Raw genomic sequence first — 20,417 nt, 5'->3', positions numbered from 1 at the left:
ACTAGCCTTTATTTTAATGTGTATGTCGGCCTATTTTAAATATAAGATTTGTTTTCCCCGTGCATCTCTCTGCTGGGTACAAAGATGGGGATGAAGTGTGTAATTTGCAGGATTCCTTCCTTGGTACCCCAGGGTGGAGGAGGCTGTGATTCGACCCTTCCCCCACTGTGTCCTCTGTTAGAGAACCCTGGGGTTGAGTGCCACAGTTCCCAGTTACCATTGGAAACCCATTCATTCATAATGCATGCCTCGACCCTCTGAATTCTGAATGCCATTGATAATCGGAAAATATGCAGGAGATCATTTGGGGTCTTTTCTGACATTTTTTTCCCTGCCTTTGAAATAAGCTCAAATCTGGGTGGGGTTCAATGGTAGCATTACACAGAAGGGAGATAAAAAAGAAAAAAAAAAACTTGGGTTGGACCTTAGGTTTGCTTCCTGAAGCAGTGGGTCTCATTTTGTATCATCTTTGCAGAAACAATGATGCCCCACCCTGTCATTATTCCTTATTTGGTGGGGGTGGGGGGCGGGATAGGAGAGCAAGTAGGAAGGCTATTTATTTTAAACTAAAAATTGAATGTTAATTAGTAGATTTCTGAACATCAAGGTAAAATGATATTTCTGTCTTAAACGATGGTTTCAGTGTCACAGCTTTAAGGAACAGATCTCAATTCAGAATGAGGCATTTTAAAAATTATTAGTTCGGTTCTTTGGCTTAGATCATTTTACAGTAGTTTTATTCCTCGTGAATAAATTGTTAGAGGTTTTTTGTTCTTGCTTTTATTTTAATTAGAATATGTAAGGAGAGCCATTTGTTTGCCCAGTTGCTTGAATTGATCTCTTATGTATTAGGATTCACTCCTGCCTACTGTGAACCTATTTTCTGGTGTCTTTCAGTATTTTCGAGCAGATGCTTTAGCAGCATCTTTCCCAAGCCACTGTAGTGTTAAATAATGCACGCCCCACCCGAGCAAGCACACAATGAGAAGTTTCCTGTGTGCTGTGGTACAAGAAAGCAGCTTTCTGTTGCAGAGATGAGAACAGTGGCCTTTCCTAAACCTCTAAGTATTTCTTGCCAATTTTCTCCTAGAAAGACACAAGGGATTGGCATCGGAAAGGTTAAAACACGGCTGAGGTAAAAATGTTCTCTGATAGAATGTGCTGTTTCAAGAAATAGGAATGTAGCGTATATATAACCCACACATTTTTAAAATGGAGAATAAAATCTATACATATTTTCACCATAGTTAATATTATAATCCTGAGATGACTTAATTGTTTTATTTATATGATAACGAAAGCTGAGTGGATTTTGTTGCTTGTGAAATGAAGTAAAAAATACTCATTCTTTGTCTTACTTACTCAGAAATAAAAATGTCCTTCACTCGGATACCATTAGACATTAATTTCTCCAAACTCATGACTTTCTTTTATCTATCCTTAAGTAGAAGAAAAATCCTAAATATGTGGCAATTTAAAAAAATTTAACTGAGCTTAATTTTTGACTCCCATGTGCCTTTTTTCATTATCTCTCAGACGAAACTAAGATTTTAACCAAACATTTGTGTGTATTATTGATATGTATAGAAGAGAAGTACTTTCAAACTTTTAAAAAAACTGCTACCAAATTATTTACTGTCCGATTTTTTTCTTTTAAAAGAAGTGACTGAATTACTTCTAATTGTGGCAGAATTCTCATTTGCACACACCTGTAATTGCTTTTTTTAAAAAAAAAATCTCTGGTGCCATGTGCCCCTTTATCACTTATGTAAGAATTTTAGTGTAGATTTTATAGAATATGCTCTACAATGAGCTTGGCTCTTAGGGTTCTTTGAATATTATTATTATGCAGATTGTGTGAATTTAACTGATCAGGTTTCCTTCTAGAATTTGAAGATTTAGATTAGACCAAACACTGAAGAAAAAGAAGCCCAATATAATTATTCAAATAGCATCGTTGGAGGAGCCACTCATTCCTGCCTTTTGCATGTTAGTCTGTCAACCTTTTCCTAATTTGCCCTCTTCTGCCTTCATATTCTCAGTAGCTTCCATTCCTCTGTTAAGTGCTTTTTATTATTATTCTTGAAAACTTAATAGTTTAAGTAAACATTTATTTTAATAAACAACAGATTTAAATAATATGCTTCCATCCACCAGGGCAAAAAGAGGGGGTTGCTGTTTTTGTAGGACTGTGTCTTTCGAAGTTCTGATGTAGAATGCATTTCTCTTCCCCCTTCTTACTAACCTCACCCAACTCCCAGAGCTTAGAGCCCTGGCTGCCCTCTGCCTTTCCCAGAATACTCAGCCTCTTTGTGTAGTCCCCAAGGAAAGCAAGGGAAGAGACTTGGCAAGGTGATGAATGTGGGGAGAAGAGACCCCACTCACCCTGACTGCCCCAGGGCACTGTAAAGTGAAGGTCAATTAGCCTGACCACTTAACACTTCAGCACACAGGGCCAGCCTTCTGGAACTTAGAAAACCCAAAGTAGATCTTTCTTTTTTTTTTTAATTTTATTTTTATCTTTGGCTACGCTGGGTCTTCATTGCTGCTCGTGGCTTTCTCTAGTTGCAGAGAGCGGGGGCCACTCTTCGTTGTGGTGCGCGGGCTTCTCATTGCGGTGGCTTCTCTTGTTGTGGAGCACGGGCTCTAGGTGCACGGGCTTCAGTAGTTGTGGCACGTGGGCTCAGTAGTTGTGGCTCACGGGCTCTAGAGCGCAGGCTCAGTAGTTGTGGCTCACGGGCTTAGTTGCTCCGTGGCATGTGGGAATCTTCGCAGACCAGGGCTCGAACCCATGTCCTCTGCATTGGCAGGTGGATTCTTAACAACTGCGCCACCAGGAAAGTCCTGAAAACCCAAAGCAAATCTTAAGAACTGACTACAAAAGGTGAGGACTTTTATGAAGAAGGTGATTACAAACAGTTATCTCTACTAAGGAAAGAGGTAGGGGAAGCAGGCATAAATATTATAAAGACAAGTTGGGGCATGGCTTAAAAATCAACTTCCATATGGTAAATCCCAGCAATCTAGGGAAGCTGTCATACATCTGACCCTGGAGAGAAGGAGAGCCCTTGGAGAGCTTGGGCACATCCTTCCCTGGAGACAGAAGTTAAAGTGGACGGCCTCCTCAGGTCCCCCTCTTCACCCCCCACACACTCACACACCTACTGTCAAGAAAGATATTGCATCTGGCTTTTCTAATTTACAAAATGGCCCATTTGGGATAGAGGCCTGACTTAACTGGAAATAGGTCACCCTGATTTAATTTCACTGAAGATCGTCCTCTTTTCTTTCCTCTGGTTGAGTCCTCAGTAACGCTGCCGATCCCATTGAAGGTGAATAATAGTATGCTCATAAAGTTGAAAAATTCAAAATACCTTGTTTTTAAAATTGTGTTTTAATCTGTGCCTTGAGCTCTAGGTACCACCTGCTCTGGCAGGGAAAAGGTAGCATACTGGGAGTTATAGATAATCCTAGTGGTTGAAGATCTACTTTCTATAAATGTAAAAGATTTTTAACTTCTTGGGAAGCTGATTTTAGCATGGCCGCACCACTGTCGTTGACCCAACCACAATAAAAAAGGTAAATATATTCATAAATAAATTCAGCTAAGTGGCAACAAAGAGAAGCCATAATCCAGGAATGCCATAAAATTAAACAATAGAAATGGAGTCTAGTGCCTTTAAGATGATTTATAATCAAATATGCTCCTTCTTGCCCACAAATCACATGTTAAAATTTGATTTTCCTAAGGATTCTTGACCTGTTTCCCAAACATGTTTTCTAGCCCAGCCAGACAAGCTTTCACCAACTCCCTCTCCTTCTCCAGAAGATGCTTCAGTCTGTCTTTTCTCTTCCATCCTCTTTTCCTCCTCTTCCTCACTTTAGTGTCAGAAATAAAGCGTTTGGAAAGTTTTCTGATCTCAGTGGTGTAATTTGGAATGGGAAATACGGTTTCAACTTTGGAATGTGGACACGGGCATTTTTCTGTCATTTCATCTCCTCCTATCAAATTCTTCTTTTCCATTTGGTTGTAATTTCCACCAAGTTGTAGATTTGAGAAAGCGAGCCGGGCAAAATACCAAGAGATGACGTGAGGAAAAAAAGTGCTGGGACAGGGTTTTTCTATGCCCAAGGATTTTGTTTTGTGATGGTTGCATTGTTTTTACCCACACAAGCTGTGTTTAGTTGGCAAATCTCCACTAATAAAGAACTTATATGTCAACCTCCTTAGATTTTTTTATTTCCATGCATATGTGTCTTCAGTAGTTCTCAATTTCTTTTCCTGCATTTGTGAGTGTGTTGAAATACGTCACTAAATATTTACCCTCTGGATCACGGCTTATGTTGCTAAGCATTAGAGTATCGCTTAGGAAGGCAGGTAATGTCTGACGTCAAGTGAAAATGTTCACATGAGATCAGCAAGTGCTGCTCTTTTCTGCTACTGGGACCGAGTCTGTTCCCATGTTATACCTCATTTGTTCAGTCCATTTGAAACAAAAAAATGTGTCTACTGTGTACCAGGCATAGTTCTAGGTGCTAAGACTTCTGCAGAGCAATCAGATGAAAATCCCTGCCCTCATGAATTTTACATCCTGGTGGGCGGAGGGGAGACAATATGCAAAATAAATACGTTGCACACTGAATTGGAGAGAGACCAGTGCTATGGAGAGAAACAGAGCAGTGATGGGGGTGGTAGCAAGTGCTAGGGGATAGGGGCAAGTTTCAGTTAGAAACAGAATGGTCAGATGAGAATGGTCAGATGATGTGAAGCAAAGAGCTGGAGAGGGGCGTGAACCCCTCTGTAAGCAGTATTGTTGGTTTTCCGCCGACAAGGAACCTCAGCTGGTCTCCCCACACAAGAGCTCTCATAGCTGGTTCATGTCAATATTACACTAATGTTGGCTGTTTGTGTAGTTTTAAAATGGCTCTTCCTGCCTTCGCTTCTGTATCATTTCCTTTCTATTGGCCTTTTGTCAACGTGTCTGGTACTAGTTCCTGCATCCGAAAGCATTTTGGCTCCTACAAAGTCCAGCCAGGTGTGTTTTCATGTGTTTCTCTCTAGGAATTAGTTTTGCGGATCTCCAGGAGAAGAGCAGTTCTATATTCTCACCTCTATTATCATACGCTTATTTCTGCTGGTTATGTGAGTAAGAAGGATCTTTGACAGTTCAGAAACCAAGATGGGGAAAGGAGAACAGCCGAGAGTATAGATAAGTATTTACAGCTTTTCTAATCAAAGGAGACCAGGAACTGTGGTGTGCCCAAACACTTTGATGAAAGGCTGTCGGATATTTCGTGTACATTCCTTGCGGCATATTCCGTTGTATAGAAGGCTTCCCACAGTGCTTCTGAGCATGCCCCGTGCCTCTATTTTCCCTTCAGGAGTAGTCAAATTCCTTTCTACTGTGGGTGTCCAGTTATATTCAGGGAACCATCCTTATCCTGGCAAAATCTTGGTTTGGGGCTCTTTGGGGGTTGGAAACCTTTTGTGTTGATTCTGGGAGTCCTGAAATCCAGATGTCTTCAACAGGTCACTTGTGAAAGGTTGTAATATTGTCATAATTTTAAATTACTGCTAATGAGTAAACTTAATTTACCATATAAATTGACAATGCTAACAAAGACTTACTCTCACCCGCTACAATAATTATCATGATATTTGAAAATTAGAATGAAACGTCTTTTATTTCCACTTTGGAGAATAAAAATGTCAGCTCAGGAAATTTCATTTAGTCAACATATATCATTTGATTAAAACAAATGTTTTTTTCTTGCCAAAAATCCAAAATTCAAGGTTAAAAAAAAAAGTAAAATCCAATATGATGTTTTCTCCCTGCTTGTTTCAATATTCCACATGACTGATTATTTTGAAGGGTTAAAGGAACATTTTCAAAAGCTATTCAAAATAAAATTCTTTTTAACTGATTTTAACTGAAAAGTTTAATATGTTTTTTTTTAAAAAATATGGAACGCTTCACAAATTGATGTGTCATCCTTGCTCAGGGACCAAACCAATCTTCTATATTGTTCCAATGCTGCTGAAGTGAGCACGCTACAATTTTTATGTCTCTCTCTCTCTCTCTCTCTCTCTCTCACACACACACACACACACACACACACACACACACACACACACATATGCCAGGAAAGTGTTAAACTTGCTTAAGATTAGGTAACATCAGCTTATCAGATAAGGCAGAAATCTTGAAATCCGAGCTTTCTGATTCACTGATTTTACTGGATGACCTTGGGCAAGTCATTTAAACCCTCAGCTTAGGTTTCCTTATCTTAAAGCCAGACAAATCCATTCCTTCCCTGTGCTGATGTCTTAGGGATGCAGTTAAAGAAAAGCAGACAATGTGCCAACATTTTGAGCTCCTGAGAGAAGAGCTGCATTTAATCCAATCAATGGGTATCATTCTCTACTCTGGTTCTTTAGGAAGACAGCCTATGAGAGTGTAGCAGATAATGCTGGCTAATTAAGTATGTCACACCTACGCTGTTTAACTAATGCATGGAGTTCCGATTGAACGTGACACTCTTGTACAGCAGGTGCTTTTACCAGCACCTGCTGGTAAAAGAGCATTTCCATTGGGAATTAAGAGGCTGTTGGACACCTTACAAAATATTTAGAAAATTAGGTAGTGAGTTTTAGCTCAGCTTTGGTTCATCCCTTTGGGATACAAGCCAGAAATTCTTTAAGGTGATAAATGGAGCTATGTTTTATGTTGTAGTTTTTCCCTCCCTTATTCTTTCATAAGCCCTCTGCTTTCTCTGTTACCCTCTTCCAATTCTCATTTTCTGGCCTGACCTTTCACATTTTGAAACCTCCTCTGAATTAAATCACTCACCAGGCCCTCAGACACCCACACGCGAATACCAACAGACATTTCTTAAAATAATAGAGACTACCTCTAGCTTTTGTCCCCATTCCATGGCAAACACATTTCAGTTCTGAAGAAAATACTCTGAACCCCATACAAAGTTTTTAATGAAAAATTCTAATTATTTCATTCCTGGATATTAACAGTATGTAGGGAAGGAAACACTTTTCTTCTATACACTTAAGTTCTGTAACTGAAGCCTGTGAATTAAACTGGCAAAAGACAGATATCAGGAGAAAAAGGTATACACATTTTATTGATATTCCATTTTTCCAAAATAAAATATATATTTTATTAAACTTCATTGATTTACTATTTTAAATTTTACATGCATAGGGACTTCACGGAAAAGAAGAGGCCATTAGACCCAAGACCACAGATTATGGAGAATTGACTAGACAAAGGAAAAGGGAGTTTGGACTCCAAGGGGCAGTAAATTGTGGGAAGGGGGCCAGGATATGTGTGGTAGATAAGGGTGGTTTAGTAAGGTTTGTTATGCATACTCCTCTCTGGTGATTAAGAGTCTTCTTCTCTTCCTGGTATGGGAGAGTGGGGTACCTTTACAAATGGGAAATGTGTGTCCTGCTTTTAGGCAGATGACAGAGGGAGAGGGCTCTTCCTCATCTGCTTCTCAATCACCTTCAGCTCAAAATAATCCTTATATCAAAGTGGCTTATTTGGGGGTGGCATATTTTGACCCCCTTCAAGTATAATAGTTGGGAAAACACATTCTATCCTAGTAAGACTGTTCTATTTAATATAGACTATAATAAGACTATATATATATATATATATATATATATATTCAGATATAGTCATGGCTGGAGGCATGAACAGGCAGGGCCTTCAGCTGCCCCCACTTTGAAACCCAGCAAGCTATCTCTCCTTTGTTTCTTGCAGTAATTTAATTTTTAATACAATTTTTAAAGGTTACTTTCCATTTAGTTATTTCAAAATATTGGCTCTATTCCCCATGTTGTACAACACATCCTTGAGCCTGTCTCACCCCCAGTAGTTTGTACCTCTCACTCCCCCACCTCTATCGCCCTCCTGCCCCAACTGGTAACCACTAGTTTGTTCTCTATATCTGTGAGTCTCCCAGCAAGCTACCTCTCTGTACAACATATCTTCTAATTTGTTTTCTTTGCATGCTGAACCTGTGATTACTTTATTGATCTACAAATAGGCCCCTCACTGTACACCCTCTATAGCGATGAGGATTGGTTATAGCCATGTCAAGGTCACAACATGGAATTCTACCTGTATTCATAACACAATGCCTCTAGCGAATAAACCAATGATTGATTTGCATTTGCAGATTATTATATGTTTTTCCGTTTTGGTTTTTCTGTCTGACAGCGGCAGCGTGCAGGGTCAAAGACAGCCGGCCCCCCATGTCAGTGGTCTAGGATGGCAAGTGAAGCCACCAACATCCCAAGTCCTGTGGTGCGCCAGATTGACAAGCAGTTTCTGATTTGCAGTATATGCCTGGAAAGGTACAAGAATCCCAAGGTTCTCCCCTGTCTGCACACTTTCTGCGAGAGGTAAGCCTCCTCTGTGCTCAGAGACGGGGGTTTCACAGACTGACCTCCTACAACCTGCCAAGGGGTTCTTTCCAGAATTCTACAGTTACCTATAGGAGACAATAAATCTTTTGTGCTTCTGATAGTCATCTAGAAACGCAATCATGAGTTGCCAAGAATGTGCTTTATTTCAAAGAACTATTATAAGCGGGAGAAAGCAATCCAATAGCTACTGATTTATTTCCACAGGAGATGGAACATTAAATATTTTAAGATTCAAAAAATTTAAAAAATTTCCCATTGTTCTTTGTGAAACAGTTTTTGCCAACCATAGATCCCTCATGGTGGATCTTTGGTGAGGGCCAATTAAAAAGCTATCATTTTCAGGACTTCCCTCTGGCTGTCCATTGGTTAAGACTTCGTCTTCCAATGCAGGGGGTGCCGGTTCGATCCCTGGTTGGGGAGCTAAGATCCCACGTGCCTCGTGGCCAAAAAACCAAACATAAAACAGAAGCAATATTGTAACAAATTCAATAAAGACTTTAAAAAATGGTCCACATCAAAAAAAATCTTAAAAAAAAAACCCTATCATTTTCTCCCATATAACAAATAAGGTAAAATACCTACATATATGAGGACTTAGTTGAAAAGAGGGGGCTTTCTTCCACAGGTATTTCAGAAGACACACACTAATGGCATATTTGAACGTTATGATGTTTCGGATAAAGAAAAAAAACTATATACATTAAGTGATTATAAATTACCTGAATATACAGTTTGCTACATATGAAAACACACTTCTTTTTTTTTGTAAACTAAAATTATTTTTATTATTATTTTTTAAATTTATTTATTTTTGAAAACACACTTCTTTTTAAAAAATTTCTTGAATAGTTCTTTACATTGAATTAATCAGTTTTCAAAACATATTTTTACCCTCTCGTTCAACTTACCGCATCAGCAATTAAGCATTAAAAAATGTTGTTGGGGGCTTCCCTGGTGGCACAGTGATTGAGAGTCCACCTGCTGATGCAGGGGAGACGGGTTTGTGCCCTGGTTCGGGAAGATCCCACATGCCGCGGAGCGGCTGGGCCCGTGAGCCATGGCCGCTGAGCCTGCGCGTCCAGAGCCTGTGCTCCGCAACGGGAGAGACCACAACAGTGAGAGGCCCGCGTACTGCAAAAAAAAATATTGCTGGTAATTAGTTTATCTGTGGTCTAACTTTAGTATTTCCCTAGTAAGTTTACATATTTTTCTTAAAGACAATATGTTAATTATGTTTTATAGCAGTTTATTAAGTACATTTTGTTTTATTAATTAATACATAGTTAAAACTTGTTACCTCCTATCATAGAACAGGAAATTGGTATTTCCAATGACTTCAAATCAATGGTAATTACATTTACCATCCAGTTTAAGGTACATTTGTTATCTCATTGAATGTTCTTTGAGTTGATTTACCTTGGAAGGTCTCAACTGCAACAGAATAACTACATCTTTGGTGGTGATGGATGGATGGAGAAGGTGGATTTGTTACTGGTGGTTGTGGTGTTTTGTTTGTTTTGCTTTCTTTGTTTTGGGTAGTTGTGGGGTTGTGTATGTGAGTGTGTACAGTTTTTTGTTTGTTTTAAGTGGTGGTACATAGGGCACTGATACTTTGTACTTTATTCATAATTTTATACCTTGGCTTAAGTACTTTAAAATTCCTATTTCAAAATGGCAAAATGGAGAGTGATTTTTTTTTTCCCCCTCACTCAATGGATGTAGCTAAAGCATGACCACCAGCTTTAACTGTCCATGGGTCCCTGGGCTCACATGGTAAGGGCATTACTTGAGAGGAAGCAGTCGACATAGGTGGGCACTCTTTATACATGACGCTGAGAGCTAAGCTTGAGCTTAGCAGGGCGGCCCCATTCCCCAGTGTTCAGCGTCTTGTCAGGTTGTTTTTAGCTCCCGTTTCCTTGCTCTTGCAGGTAAGAAGCAGCTCTTCCGGGCTGCCTGGGGTTGGCCTCCTGCCCTCTCAATTAGGTCTAGCCCACGCCACTTCCACTCCCCATCCAGTAGCTACTGCTGGAGATTTTCCGGATCCCACCATGGCAAGTCCCTAAGGAATGCAATGTGTTGAAATTGTTTTAGCATCGTGCACATTGAACTGATTTCCTTTGGAAGGTGCTGGCAACTTTCCCTAAGATGGGAAAATTTGGTTTATGTGGAGACAAAACTTCACAGCTTGTCATGGAGAGAGACCCAGGACCCCTTATCTCCATCTCCTGCTGGGCACAAACACCGGCTGCTCAGTGGACAGCCGCTGTCTTACTCTCATTTGTTCTAAAATGCCGTCAGTGGGGCTTGGAGGACACAGACACAGTCCCTGGCCTTATGAAGCTTCCAGCCAAGTGCAGGAACCAGTTATTAAACACCTACTCACTCAGATTAATGTGAGATTAAACCAGTGACAAGGGCCATATACCAGAAGTACACAGGCAACCACATAATAGGGGAATTTGCTCTAATCGGGGAAGGCTTCCCTGCAGAAGTGATGAATAGGCAGAAATCCCAAGGACGAGGAAAAATTAATTTAGCAAAGGGGAGTGAGCAGAAGAAAAGAATTTCAGGTATGTGCAAAGGTGTAGAGTGAAAGGGAATATAACACTTTGGAAGAACTTAGATAGGCTCAAATGTGCAGCAGATGAGGGGAAAAGACAGAAAATAAATAGGTCCAGATCATATAGGTGGGTAATCCATATTACCACGTATGGATTCTTGTCTTCATTGTAAGAACAGTGGAAGCCATGGAAGGGTTTCATCTTAGATGTGAGGGGGAGGAGATTTAAATGGTCGGCTTTGCATTTGGGGAAGGTCACTCTGGTTGCAGTACGGAGAAGGGTGAGGGGGGTACAAGGTGGATGGCATTATACCAGGGGCAGGGCGACTGCAGACATCTAAGCAAGGGTGTCTTCATACAGATGAAGAGACCTGGGGAGGCTGGAACCATACTGAGGAATTTCCAGGCTTTGGTGATGGGTTGCATGTGGACAGTGAAGACCAGTATGGGAATTACTGTTTTTTTTTTTTTTTTTTTTTTTTGCTGTACGCGGGCCTTTCACTGCTGTGGCCTCTCCCGTTTAGGAGCACAGGCTCTGGACGCGCAGTCTCAGCGCCCATGGCTCACGGGTCCAGCCGCTCCGCGGCATGTGGGATGTTTCCGGACCGGGGCACAAACCCATGTCCCCTGCATTGGCAGGCGGACTCTCAACCACTGCGCCACCAGGGAAGCCCGGAATTACTGTTTTTAGAATGACTCATACTTCTGGTTTGCTTAGATGAAGGGATGGAGGTGCAGTTCACTGATGGGTGGACACAGCGTGCGGGAATATCTTGGGTTTGGTTTTGAACATGTTGAGTTTTAGGACCTGTGAGACCTCTAAGAGGAGATGTCAAGAGAGTAGTTGGTGTACAGTTATGGGGCTCAGAGGAGGCATCCGTGGGAAGAAACATAAATATGAGAGTGTTATGCTTATCGTGCATTATAATATAATACCCCAGGGAAAGAAGAGGGCTTACGATAAGCCTTGATTAACTCCAAACTATATTGACTCAGTAGAAAAGAGAGCAGGCAGAAGGAGAACGAGGTGAGTGTGGTATCGGAAACCAAGGAAAGATAAAGTTTCATAAAAAGGAGGGGTGGGGAGGCAGTGCTCAAGCTTGATGAATGACAGAATCAAAAAATGTGTATTAGATTTAGATGTTGCTAGTGAGTGACCTTAGCAAAAGCTGTTTCATCTCTGGTATTGATTCAGTGCTATCTACTGTGTGACATAGGGAAGGTCTTTTAACCTCCTTGATGTCAGTTTCCCCATCTGCAAAATAAGAGAAATGGGCCGAAATCAGAGGTTTTCAAATTTGTTGGAGAAACTGGGAAACGTTGTAGTGATGTCGAGCTTAGATTCTGGTGCCAAATTGCCTGCGTTTGAGCAACCACTCTGCCTCTGACGGCCTAAGTCCCTTGGGCAAGTAACTTACCCTGTCTCTGCCTGTCTTTCCTCATACATTTAAAAGTGATCACAGGATTACTGGAAGTAAAGTTGACCCCCGAACAACGCAGGTTTGAACTGCATGGGTTTACTCATATGCGGATTCTTTTCAGTAGTTAGTATTACAGGATGACAAGATCTGCAGTTGGTTGAATCTGCAGGTGTAGAACCCCGGATGTGGAGGAACTGGGTAATTGGAGGGCTGGCTCTGAGTTATACGTGGATCTTCGGATTTTCCACTGCACCAAGGGTCGGCGCCCCTAACTCGCACGTTGTTCAAGGGTCAACTGTATTAGCTATACATTTCGCTAATTAAATGAATTAAGTTGATGGCTCTTAAGGAGAGGCTCTTAAGAAGAGATGGTGTTGGTGGGACTCTGGGTGTCCCGTCCCTGTTTCAAACAAACATTTCCACTTCGATGTGTTTTTAACATCTGAAATCTGCTTATGATTTTGTATGTAAAAAGAGTTTCAGCGCTAACAGAAAAATTGTGACACGTTTCTTCCAATTTGTGTAAAAGTCCACAAATTCGTGAACGCCATACTAGGTATCAGTGCTTCTCAATCTTAAATGTGCATACACATCGCCTGGGAATCTGATTCATCAGGCCTGGAGTGGGTCCTGCGAGTCTGCGTTTCTTCCAAGCTCCCCGTTGAGGCCAGTGATGCACACCTGTGGACCACACTTTGCCGGTGTGGCACAGCTCGAGGAAACAGTACCAAAGTCAATGAGATTATCTGATCAGTTGACTGGTGCAGTGTGAGGTGACCTATTGACTTCAGAACTAATCTTTTCCTAGTGAAGGAGACCACAACGGAAGTTATGCAAAGTAGCCCTGTAGTCACCGAGAACCTGTCTGGTAGCCCCTGCAGGAGCCCCACTGTGCTGACCGCCCCGCTTCTGTTTCTGCGACAGGTGCCTGCAGAACTACATTCCCGCCCACAGTCTAACCCTCTCCTGCCCCGTGTGCCGCCAGACCTCCATCCTGCCCGAGAAGGGGGTGGCCGCGCTCCAGAACAACTTCTTCATCACAAACCTGATGGACGTGCTGCAGCGAACTCCGGGCAGCAATGCTGAGGAGTCCTCCATCCTGGAGACAGTCACCGCTGTGGCTGCGGGGAAGCCTCTCTCTTGCCCAAACCACGATGGGAATGTAAGTGAGCGGATTGCAGGCACTGCCTGGGCCGAGGGGCTGCTTGATTTGGGGAGGCTTTGGGCAATCAGAGGGTATATACGCTGAAACAGAACTCCACCTGGAAAATGAGTGATTGAAAACACTTTTTACCTGTCCTCAGACTATTTTGCCTGCTTCCTTTCTCTGACCCAATTTATTTAAATAATAAGATCAGTCTTCATTGTGCCGACTTAGCACAGACTGGTTTCCCCAGGAGAGCAAACCGACAACTGTTTGTAAGCTGGGCATACTTTGACCCACAAACATCTGTGTAATAAATTATGGAGAAAGATTTAATAGTAGATAAGTTCTGCAAAGTGAGAATGATTATTAAAATGTTATTTACAGCGTTTTATTTTTCTTGTGAGGGAAATTTTCCTCATGCTCCATTAGACCCTATTCCTTAATCATAAATACTCTGAAGTTATGTGAATCCCTGATCAGAGATTATAGCCTGTTGATCCCAAACATACTTCCTTCTGCCAGCAAACACAGTAACCGTCATAAACTCGGGAGGACCGGTGTGTACCATCGAACGATGGATTCACGGCAGCTATGCAGCCTGAAGAGGCAGCATTGCATAGCAGCTCACTGCCAGCTTTGGAGTCAGACTGCCTGATTCAAATCCTGCTCCTCAAACTCATTTTCTGTGTCAGCTTTGGGAAATGTACTAAATTCTCTGTCTCACTTCCTCATCTGCAGAAAGAAAGTAATAACAGTCTCCCCTACAGGATTATTTGGAGAATGAAATATTTCAGTCATAGAAAGCATACTGTAAGCTCTCTTTAAATATTAGCTTTTAAAATGATTTCTAATTAATGGCTTATTTCATTTTTTTCTTTATGTAGTGGCCACTTCAAAAGTGTTTGAAACTGCTGTAATCAAACCACCGAAGTAACATGAGGTTCCTAGGGCAAAGCAATAATTATTAGCCGTAACTAATAACTGTTGGTCTACCTCTCATAGACCCACTGTGCTGCAGTGTCACTGGCCTCCTAGAACTTGCCAAGTGGTTTCCTACCTTGGGCCCTGGCTGCTGTCTGTTCCTCATGCCTGGAACCCTCTACGTTCCCTATTTATGTGGCCAGCTCATCCTCATCCTCCATGTCTCAGCTCAAATTTCTACACCAGGCAGTCCTCTCTAGCTCACTCTCTAGGGCAGAACGCCTCTGACACCCGGTTTCCCACCATCATACCATGTCTTGATTCCCTTCATGACATTTGCTGTGTTCTGCCTGCCTCCAGCTGTGTATCTGCTGGCTTTCCTTGTACAAAGTAAGCTCCAAGAGGGAGGAACCATGCTCATCATTATACCCCTAGCACTCAGCACAGCATCTTACACATGGAAGTGTACATATAAACAGAGACCAACTAAATGAGGACAAGCAAAGGCTATTTACTCAGCACTTGCTGTAACAAGGAGTCAGACCATCACTTGTGTTTTGTCAGAGACTCAAAGTCAGGCAGAGGAGCGGGAAAGCTCTGTAGTAGAAAAAAGGGGAGGCTTCAGCTGTGCCCTGATTGGGAGTGGTTGGCATGGAGAAGCTGGGGGCCAACTAATTAGAAGGGGGACATCCTACGTGACTGCTTAGGGGTGCAGATTTGGCTTTCTCTGGTTGGTCCTAAGTCAGAAGAGGGACAAAAATTATAGAAGCTGTTAATTATCAAGTCCTAGCCATTTGGGGTCAATTGGTACAGAAGTTATTGTTTAGCTTTTTGGATTGTTAACAGAGATTGCAGTCTGACTTATAGCAGGCTGGCTTCCTGGTTTGTTTCATTGTGGATAAGGGGGTTGGTTTCTTGGGCAAGTTGTGGGTCAGAGTTTTATTTTTGTATGGTCCGTGTGCATTTTTATATTCAGTCTCTCAGAAGTCAGTAGTACATATTTTTAAACAAATGGCCAGACACCATGCTAGGCTTCTCACACACCACTCTGTGTAAATTGGTACTGGTTACCTTCATTTTATAGATAAAGAAACTGAGACTTGAACAGTTTAAGTAACACAGCTAGTTGACACATCATAAAAGCTAGACCAGGAGGAAATAGCCTCCTGAGCGTTTTGCTAGCCAAAACGAGAGACATCGTGGATTACATATCCTTAATTATTTAATCGAAAGCACATCAGGCTATCGATAACTGTAGATTTTCTGTACACTGTACTCCAAGGGAGAGTTACCATGTAAGTTTTGCAAAAGGAACTTTAAAGCGTGCCCTCTTATGACCGCTTCTCACACTGGCTCTTAGTGAATGCTAAGGCTGTCTCCCTCTGGGGCTCACATTCTAAATACTAGTCTGGGAAGGCATTTCCATCAGGTACCTGAGTCCCCTTCAAGAGTAGTCCAGGTAGGGCTCTCTGGACATCTGACTTGATAGGGGAGTAAAGTTTTAGAAACTTTAGGAGATCTACTGTAGACACTGGTCCAAATTTGGGGTGTAAAGGACAATCGTGTGGAATGAGAAATAATGGCAACTGAAAAGATTACATCAGTAAGTAAAGGCAAGAGTGTCGTGGAATTCAGGAATGAGCTTGCAGCTCAGCACAGCTAGAGCATGGAGATGCCCCAGTGGTGACGGGAGCATAGGTGGGCTGGAGAATACAGGATGAGTCTAGAAAGATAGAGGGGAGAAATTGTGACGAGCTAAGAATGTCATCGAGGAAAGGTTTGACCTAAATTCCATAAGCAGTGGAGAAGCATTAAAACCTTTTAAACAGGAGATGGGTATGTTAATGGCATTGTGGAGGAATAGCGTAGCAGAGACTGGAGGCTGCACCACCAATTGAGTTTAGTATTGAGTTGTCCAAATGCGAGATGATAAGGGGTAGAACAAGAAAAGCATCAATGGACTTGGAGAAGGAAGGATGAATTTCAGAGAAAAGAGTATTCTTTCACTTGAGAATCTGCCTCCCACTAATAAAAAGGCATATACTAAAATCTGTTCAACTAAGCTATTAAGATTGTGAGAATTTGAGCCATTCAAATTGATCATATAATAGGTAATTTTTAAAAACTCACTGTATTTTTCCATTGTGTAGACCAAGTTCCTGCACCACAATGCAATAAAATTACACTAGTAACATATGTTACAGAAGAAACCCCAAATCTTTTTTAAAAGTTTATAATTATTTAATCAAAGAGAAAATAGCAAAATTAGACTATTTACAAAATGTTGAAAGTGTAAGCTTTATCTATTAAATGTATAAGATAAAGTCATTATCTATACTCAGGAAATTTTATATGTTTAAGTATTTTATTTAAAAAGAGTTCATTTCAAGAAGTTAGGAAAAGAACATTAAAATAAATATATGGCACACGAAAAAAAGAAAATAGTAAAGATAACCTTGGAGAGTTTGAAAATAATGAAATAATTGTGTTGATGAATAAATCCAAGAGCTGAATTTTTTTTAATTAATGAAATAATCTGACATCTGATAAAGCACCAAAGGGTAAATATAAATAAATCAAATTGGGACTAATAAAGAGATATCTGTATAGATAAAAAGAAGATTTTAAAATTAGTAGATCAATTCTCTGTGCTAAAGGCTAATATAGTGAAAGTTTGAATGAAGTGGATGATTATCTAGGAAACTACAAATGATCAAGAAAACCCCAATAGACCTATAATCTTGAAGGAAACTGGTGAAAGTTCATTTAAAACTGAATGCCTTCAAACCTGTATAAAACAGATATGATTCATAGTATTTATACTTCTGGATCATAAGAAAAGATAGGAAGCTACCAAATTCACCTATGATATACTCATTAACTCTGACACCGAAATCTAGTGAAGACCGAACAAGAAGAAAACTATGACTCATTCAGTTTATGAAAGTAGCTGTAAAATTCTTATTTAAAATACCTGAGCAGGGACTTCCTTCGTGGTCCAGTGGGTGGGACTTTGCTCTCGCAATGTAGGGGACCCAGGTTCGATCCCTGATCGGGAAACTAGATCCCCTGTGAATACCGAAACTAAGAGTCCGCATTCCGCAAAGAAGATCCCGCGTGCTTCAAGGAAGACATGGTGCAGCCAAAATAAATAAATATTTTTTTAAAAAAAATAAATAAATAAAATAAAATACCCCAGCAAACTTTTACCGTGTAAGAGCACTTACTTACTAAGAAAAAGATTGAATATCACAAAAGAAAATGAGCCTAGAACTTGAAAAATTCACAGGAGATCTATAAACAGTTAATAATCATAGGAGAAAATAAATGTTAAGCTTCACAAAGAATTCCTAAAGATGTATTTCCTGAGAATGCCTGAGGTATAGAGACCCTTGGATGCCATAGGCTGCTAAGAAGAAACAGTCACAGAGATGCTAATTCCAGCAAAGGTAAAGAAGCCTTTAGGTTGAAACGTTCCCTGTTTCTCTACCAAACATATCACATCAAATCACATTAAAAATTAACTCTAAAGAATTGGATCCTCCTGGAGGTGAATGAAGCTATTTAAAGTGTGTTTTGAGCACTTTTTCTATGCTGGGTCATTATGAGTCTTTGGAATCATAAAACGTATAAACTAGCAAGAGGCCCTGGAAAATTTACTGCGTGTCTTGAATCATTCTATTGCTCCACCATAGATTGTAGGAGTTCTCTGCTGATGCTCTGAAATGGGGGTCCTCACTGCATATTCAAGTCGAATGCATGCAATATTACAGATAAATGGCTGCGGTTAATTGCCATGGGTAAATCTTTAAAAACAATTCAAATGATTCAATAAAATCGGGTAATTAACAATGAAGCAGGATGTTGCCCTTATAAACTGCCTGGTGCTGATTAGCACATGTGGATGAATGCCTGTCATTTACTTTAAGTGCTGTGACACTATCTGTCTTCTAATTAAACTGCCATGGCTGCATTGTTCAAATACAAAGAAAAATGGGAATAATGGTTAGTGATTTAAGAGGTTCTTTGCACTTAAAGCAGACATTTGAGCTCATGCCTCAAAGTCTCAGAACACAAATGATCCTTAAGCCCTGTTGTTGCTGGCTTAGGTGCCTTTCTAACAAGCATGTTAAGAGGTGCAAAGGAGAGATCCTCATTAAGAATGCCCTGCCACTAATCAGCCCCCACTTCCAGAATCCTGGCAGGGGGTGGGTGGGTGGTGGTGGTGGTGGCTGCAAGGCCCTGACCATCCTTTTCAGCATGTTATTATGCATATGGTCCTGCCATCTCCTCTTCTAATGAATACAAATGGTGACTACCTGTCAACAACAACAAGCTCATCCTGGGCTCTGGCCCACCCACCCTTGGGAGCACCAGTGTCCTCTCACCCAAGATGGATGAGTTCAACTGAGTTGCTCACCTCCCACAATGAAGTCTCAGCTTGAGTCAAAGCTGTCAGAACCTGAGCACAAGCATTAGAGAATGACTAGTTGTAGACACTTCAAAATGATTTCAGGGCCTTTACTTCCCAAGAAACATCCAAGATACAGAACCAGGGACAACTACCCAGGTCTGTTGCTATCTCTTCAAAGATGCAATCAGTTTCTTAAAATGGAGGTTAAAATCACTTAACGTAAAACTCAACATTTTAACCCCTTTAAAGTGTACAATTCAATGGCTTTTAGCATATTTAAAAGGTTGTCCAAACGTCACCACTACCTAATTCCAGAAGTTTTTCATTATCCCCCAAAGAAACTCCATACCTGTTAAGCAGCCATTCCTCATCCCTTCCCGACACCCCAACCCCTGGCACCCACCAGCCTGCTTTCTGTTTCTAAGGATTTGTCCACTGTGGACATTTGATATAAATGGAATTCTACAATATGTGGCCTTTTGAGTCTGGCTTCTATCACTTAGCATAATATTTTCAAGGTTCATCTATATTGCAGTGTATATCAGAACTTCATTCCTCTTGTATGGCTAAATATTATACCATAATTTGTTTATCCATTCATGAGTTGATGGATATTTGGGTTGTTTCTACTTTGGGGCTATTATAAATAATGCTGCTATGAACATTCATGTACAGTTTTTGTGTGGACATACGTTTTCAGTTCTCTTGGGTAGATACCTAGGAGAGTGGAATTGCTGGGTCATATGGTAACGTTTAACCTTTGAGGAACTGCCAACTGTTTTCATAGAATTACACCATTTTACATTCCCACCAGCAAAGTATGAGAGTTCTGATTTTTTCACATTCTCACCAACACTTGTTATCTGATTTTTTGAGTCTAGCCCTCCAAGCTGGTGTGAAGTGGTGTCTCACTGCGGTTTTGATTTGCATTTTCCTAGTGACTAATGATGTTATTTTCCTGCGAAAATTGGCCATTTGTTTACCCTTTTTGAAGAAATGTCTATTTAATTCCTTTGACAATTTTTCAATTGGGTTCTTGAGTTGCAGGGGTTCTTTGTATGTTCTGGATACTACATCGTTGTCAGATACATAACTAGGAAATATTTTTCCCATTCTTTTTACTTTCCTGGTACTGCCCTTTGATACACAAGTTTTTAATTTGATGAAGTCCAATTTATCTACTTTTTCTTTTTTTGCTTGTGTTTTTGGCATCATATCTAGGAATCTATTGCCAAGTCCAAGGTCATGAAAATTTAACCCTATGTTTTTTTTCTAGGATTTTTATAGTTTTAGCTCTTACATTTAGGTTGTTAATCTATTTTGAGTTAATTTTTGTATATGGAGTGAGGTAAGGTTTCAACTTCATTCTTTTACACATAGATATCCAGTGGTCTTGACGTCCCTTGTGGAAAAGACTCTTTTCCCCCATTGAGTGGTCCTGGCACACTTTTCAAGAATCAGTTGACCATAAATGTATGGTTTTATTTCTGGACTCTCAATTC

At 40.7% G+C, this 20,417-nt stretch overlaps 1 protein-coding gene and 1 pseudogene across 4 annotated transcripts in view; one reads left to right on the top strand and one right to left on the bottom strand.

Moving 5' to 3' along the window:
- The window catches only part of TRIM2 (tripartite motif containing 2), a 120,384-nt gene that overhangs the window by 55,209 nt on the left and 44,758 nt on the right, over nt 1-20,417 (top strand). For 3 of the 4 annotated variants that reach the window (XM_032633032.1, XM_032633031.1, XM_032633033.1), the window contains exons 2-3: nt 8,244-8,428; nt 13,358-13,595. In XM_032633032.1, the coding sequence (XP_032488923.1) occupies nt 8,295-8,428; nt 13,358-13,595 (372 nt within the window). In that variant the 5' untranslated portion in view covers nt 8,244-8,294. The remainder of the gene's footprint in view (nt 1-8,243; nt 8,429-13,357; nt 13,596-20,417) is intronic. The other variant, XM_032633034.1, reaches the window with a different exon arrangement.
- LOC116754890 lies at nt 5,959-6,057 on the bottom strand (annotated as a pseudogene).

The sequence above is a fragment of the Phocoena sinus genome, chromosome 5 (genome assembly GCF_008692025.1).
Source record: "Phocoena sinus isolate mPhoSin1 chromosome 5, mPhoSin1.pri, whole genome shotgun sequence".
NCBI lineage: Eukaryota > Metazoa > Chordata > Mammalia > Artiodactyla > Phocoenidae > Phocoena > Phocoena sinus.
Note: the sequence above shows the minus strand (reverse complement) of the source record. Positions and strands in the feature narration are given on the sequence as shown.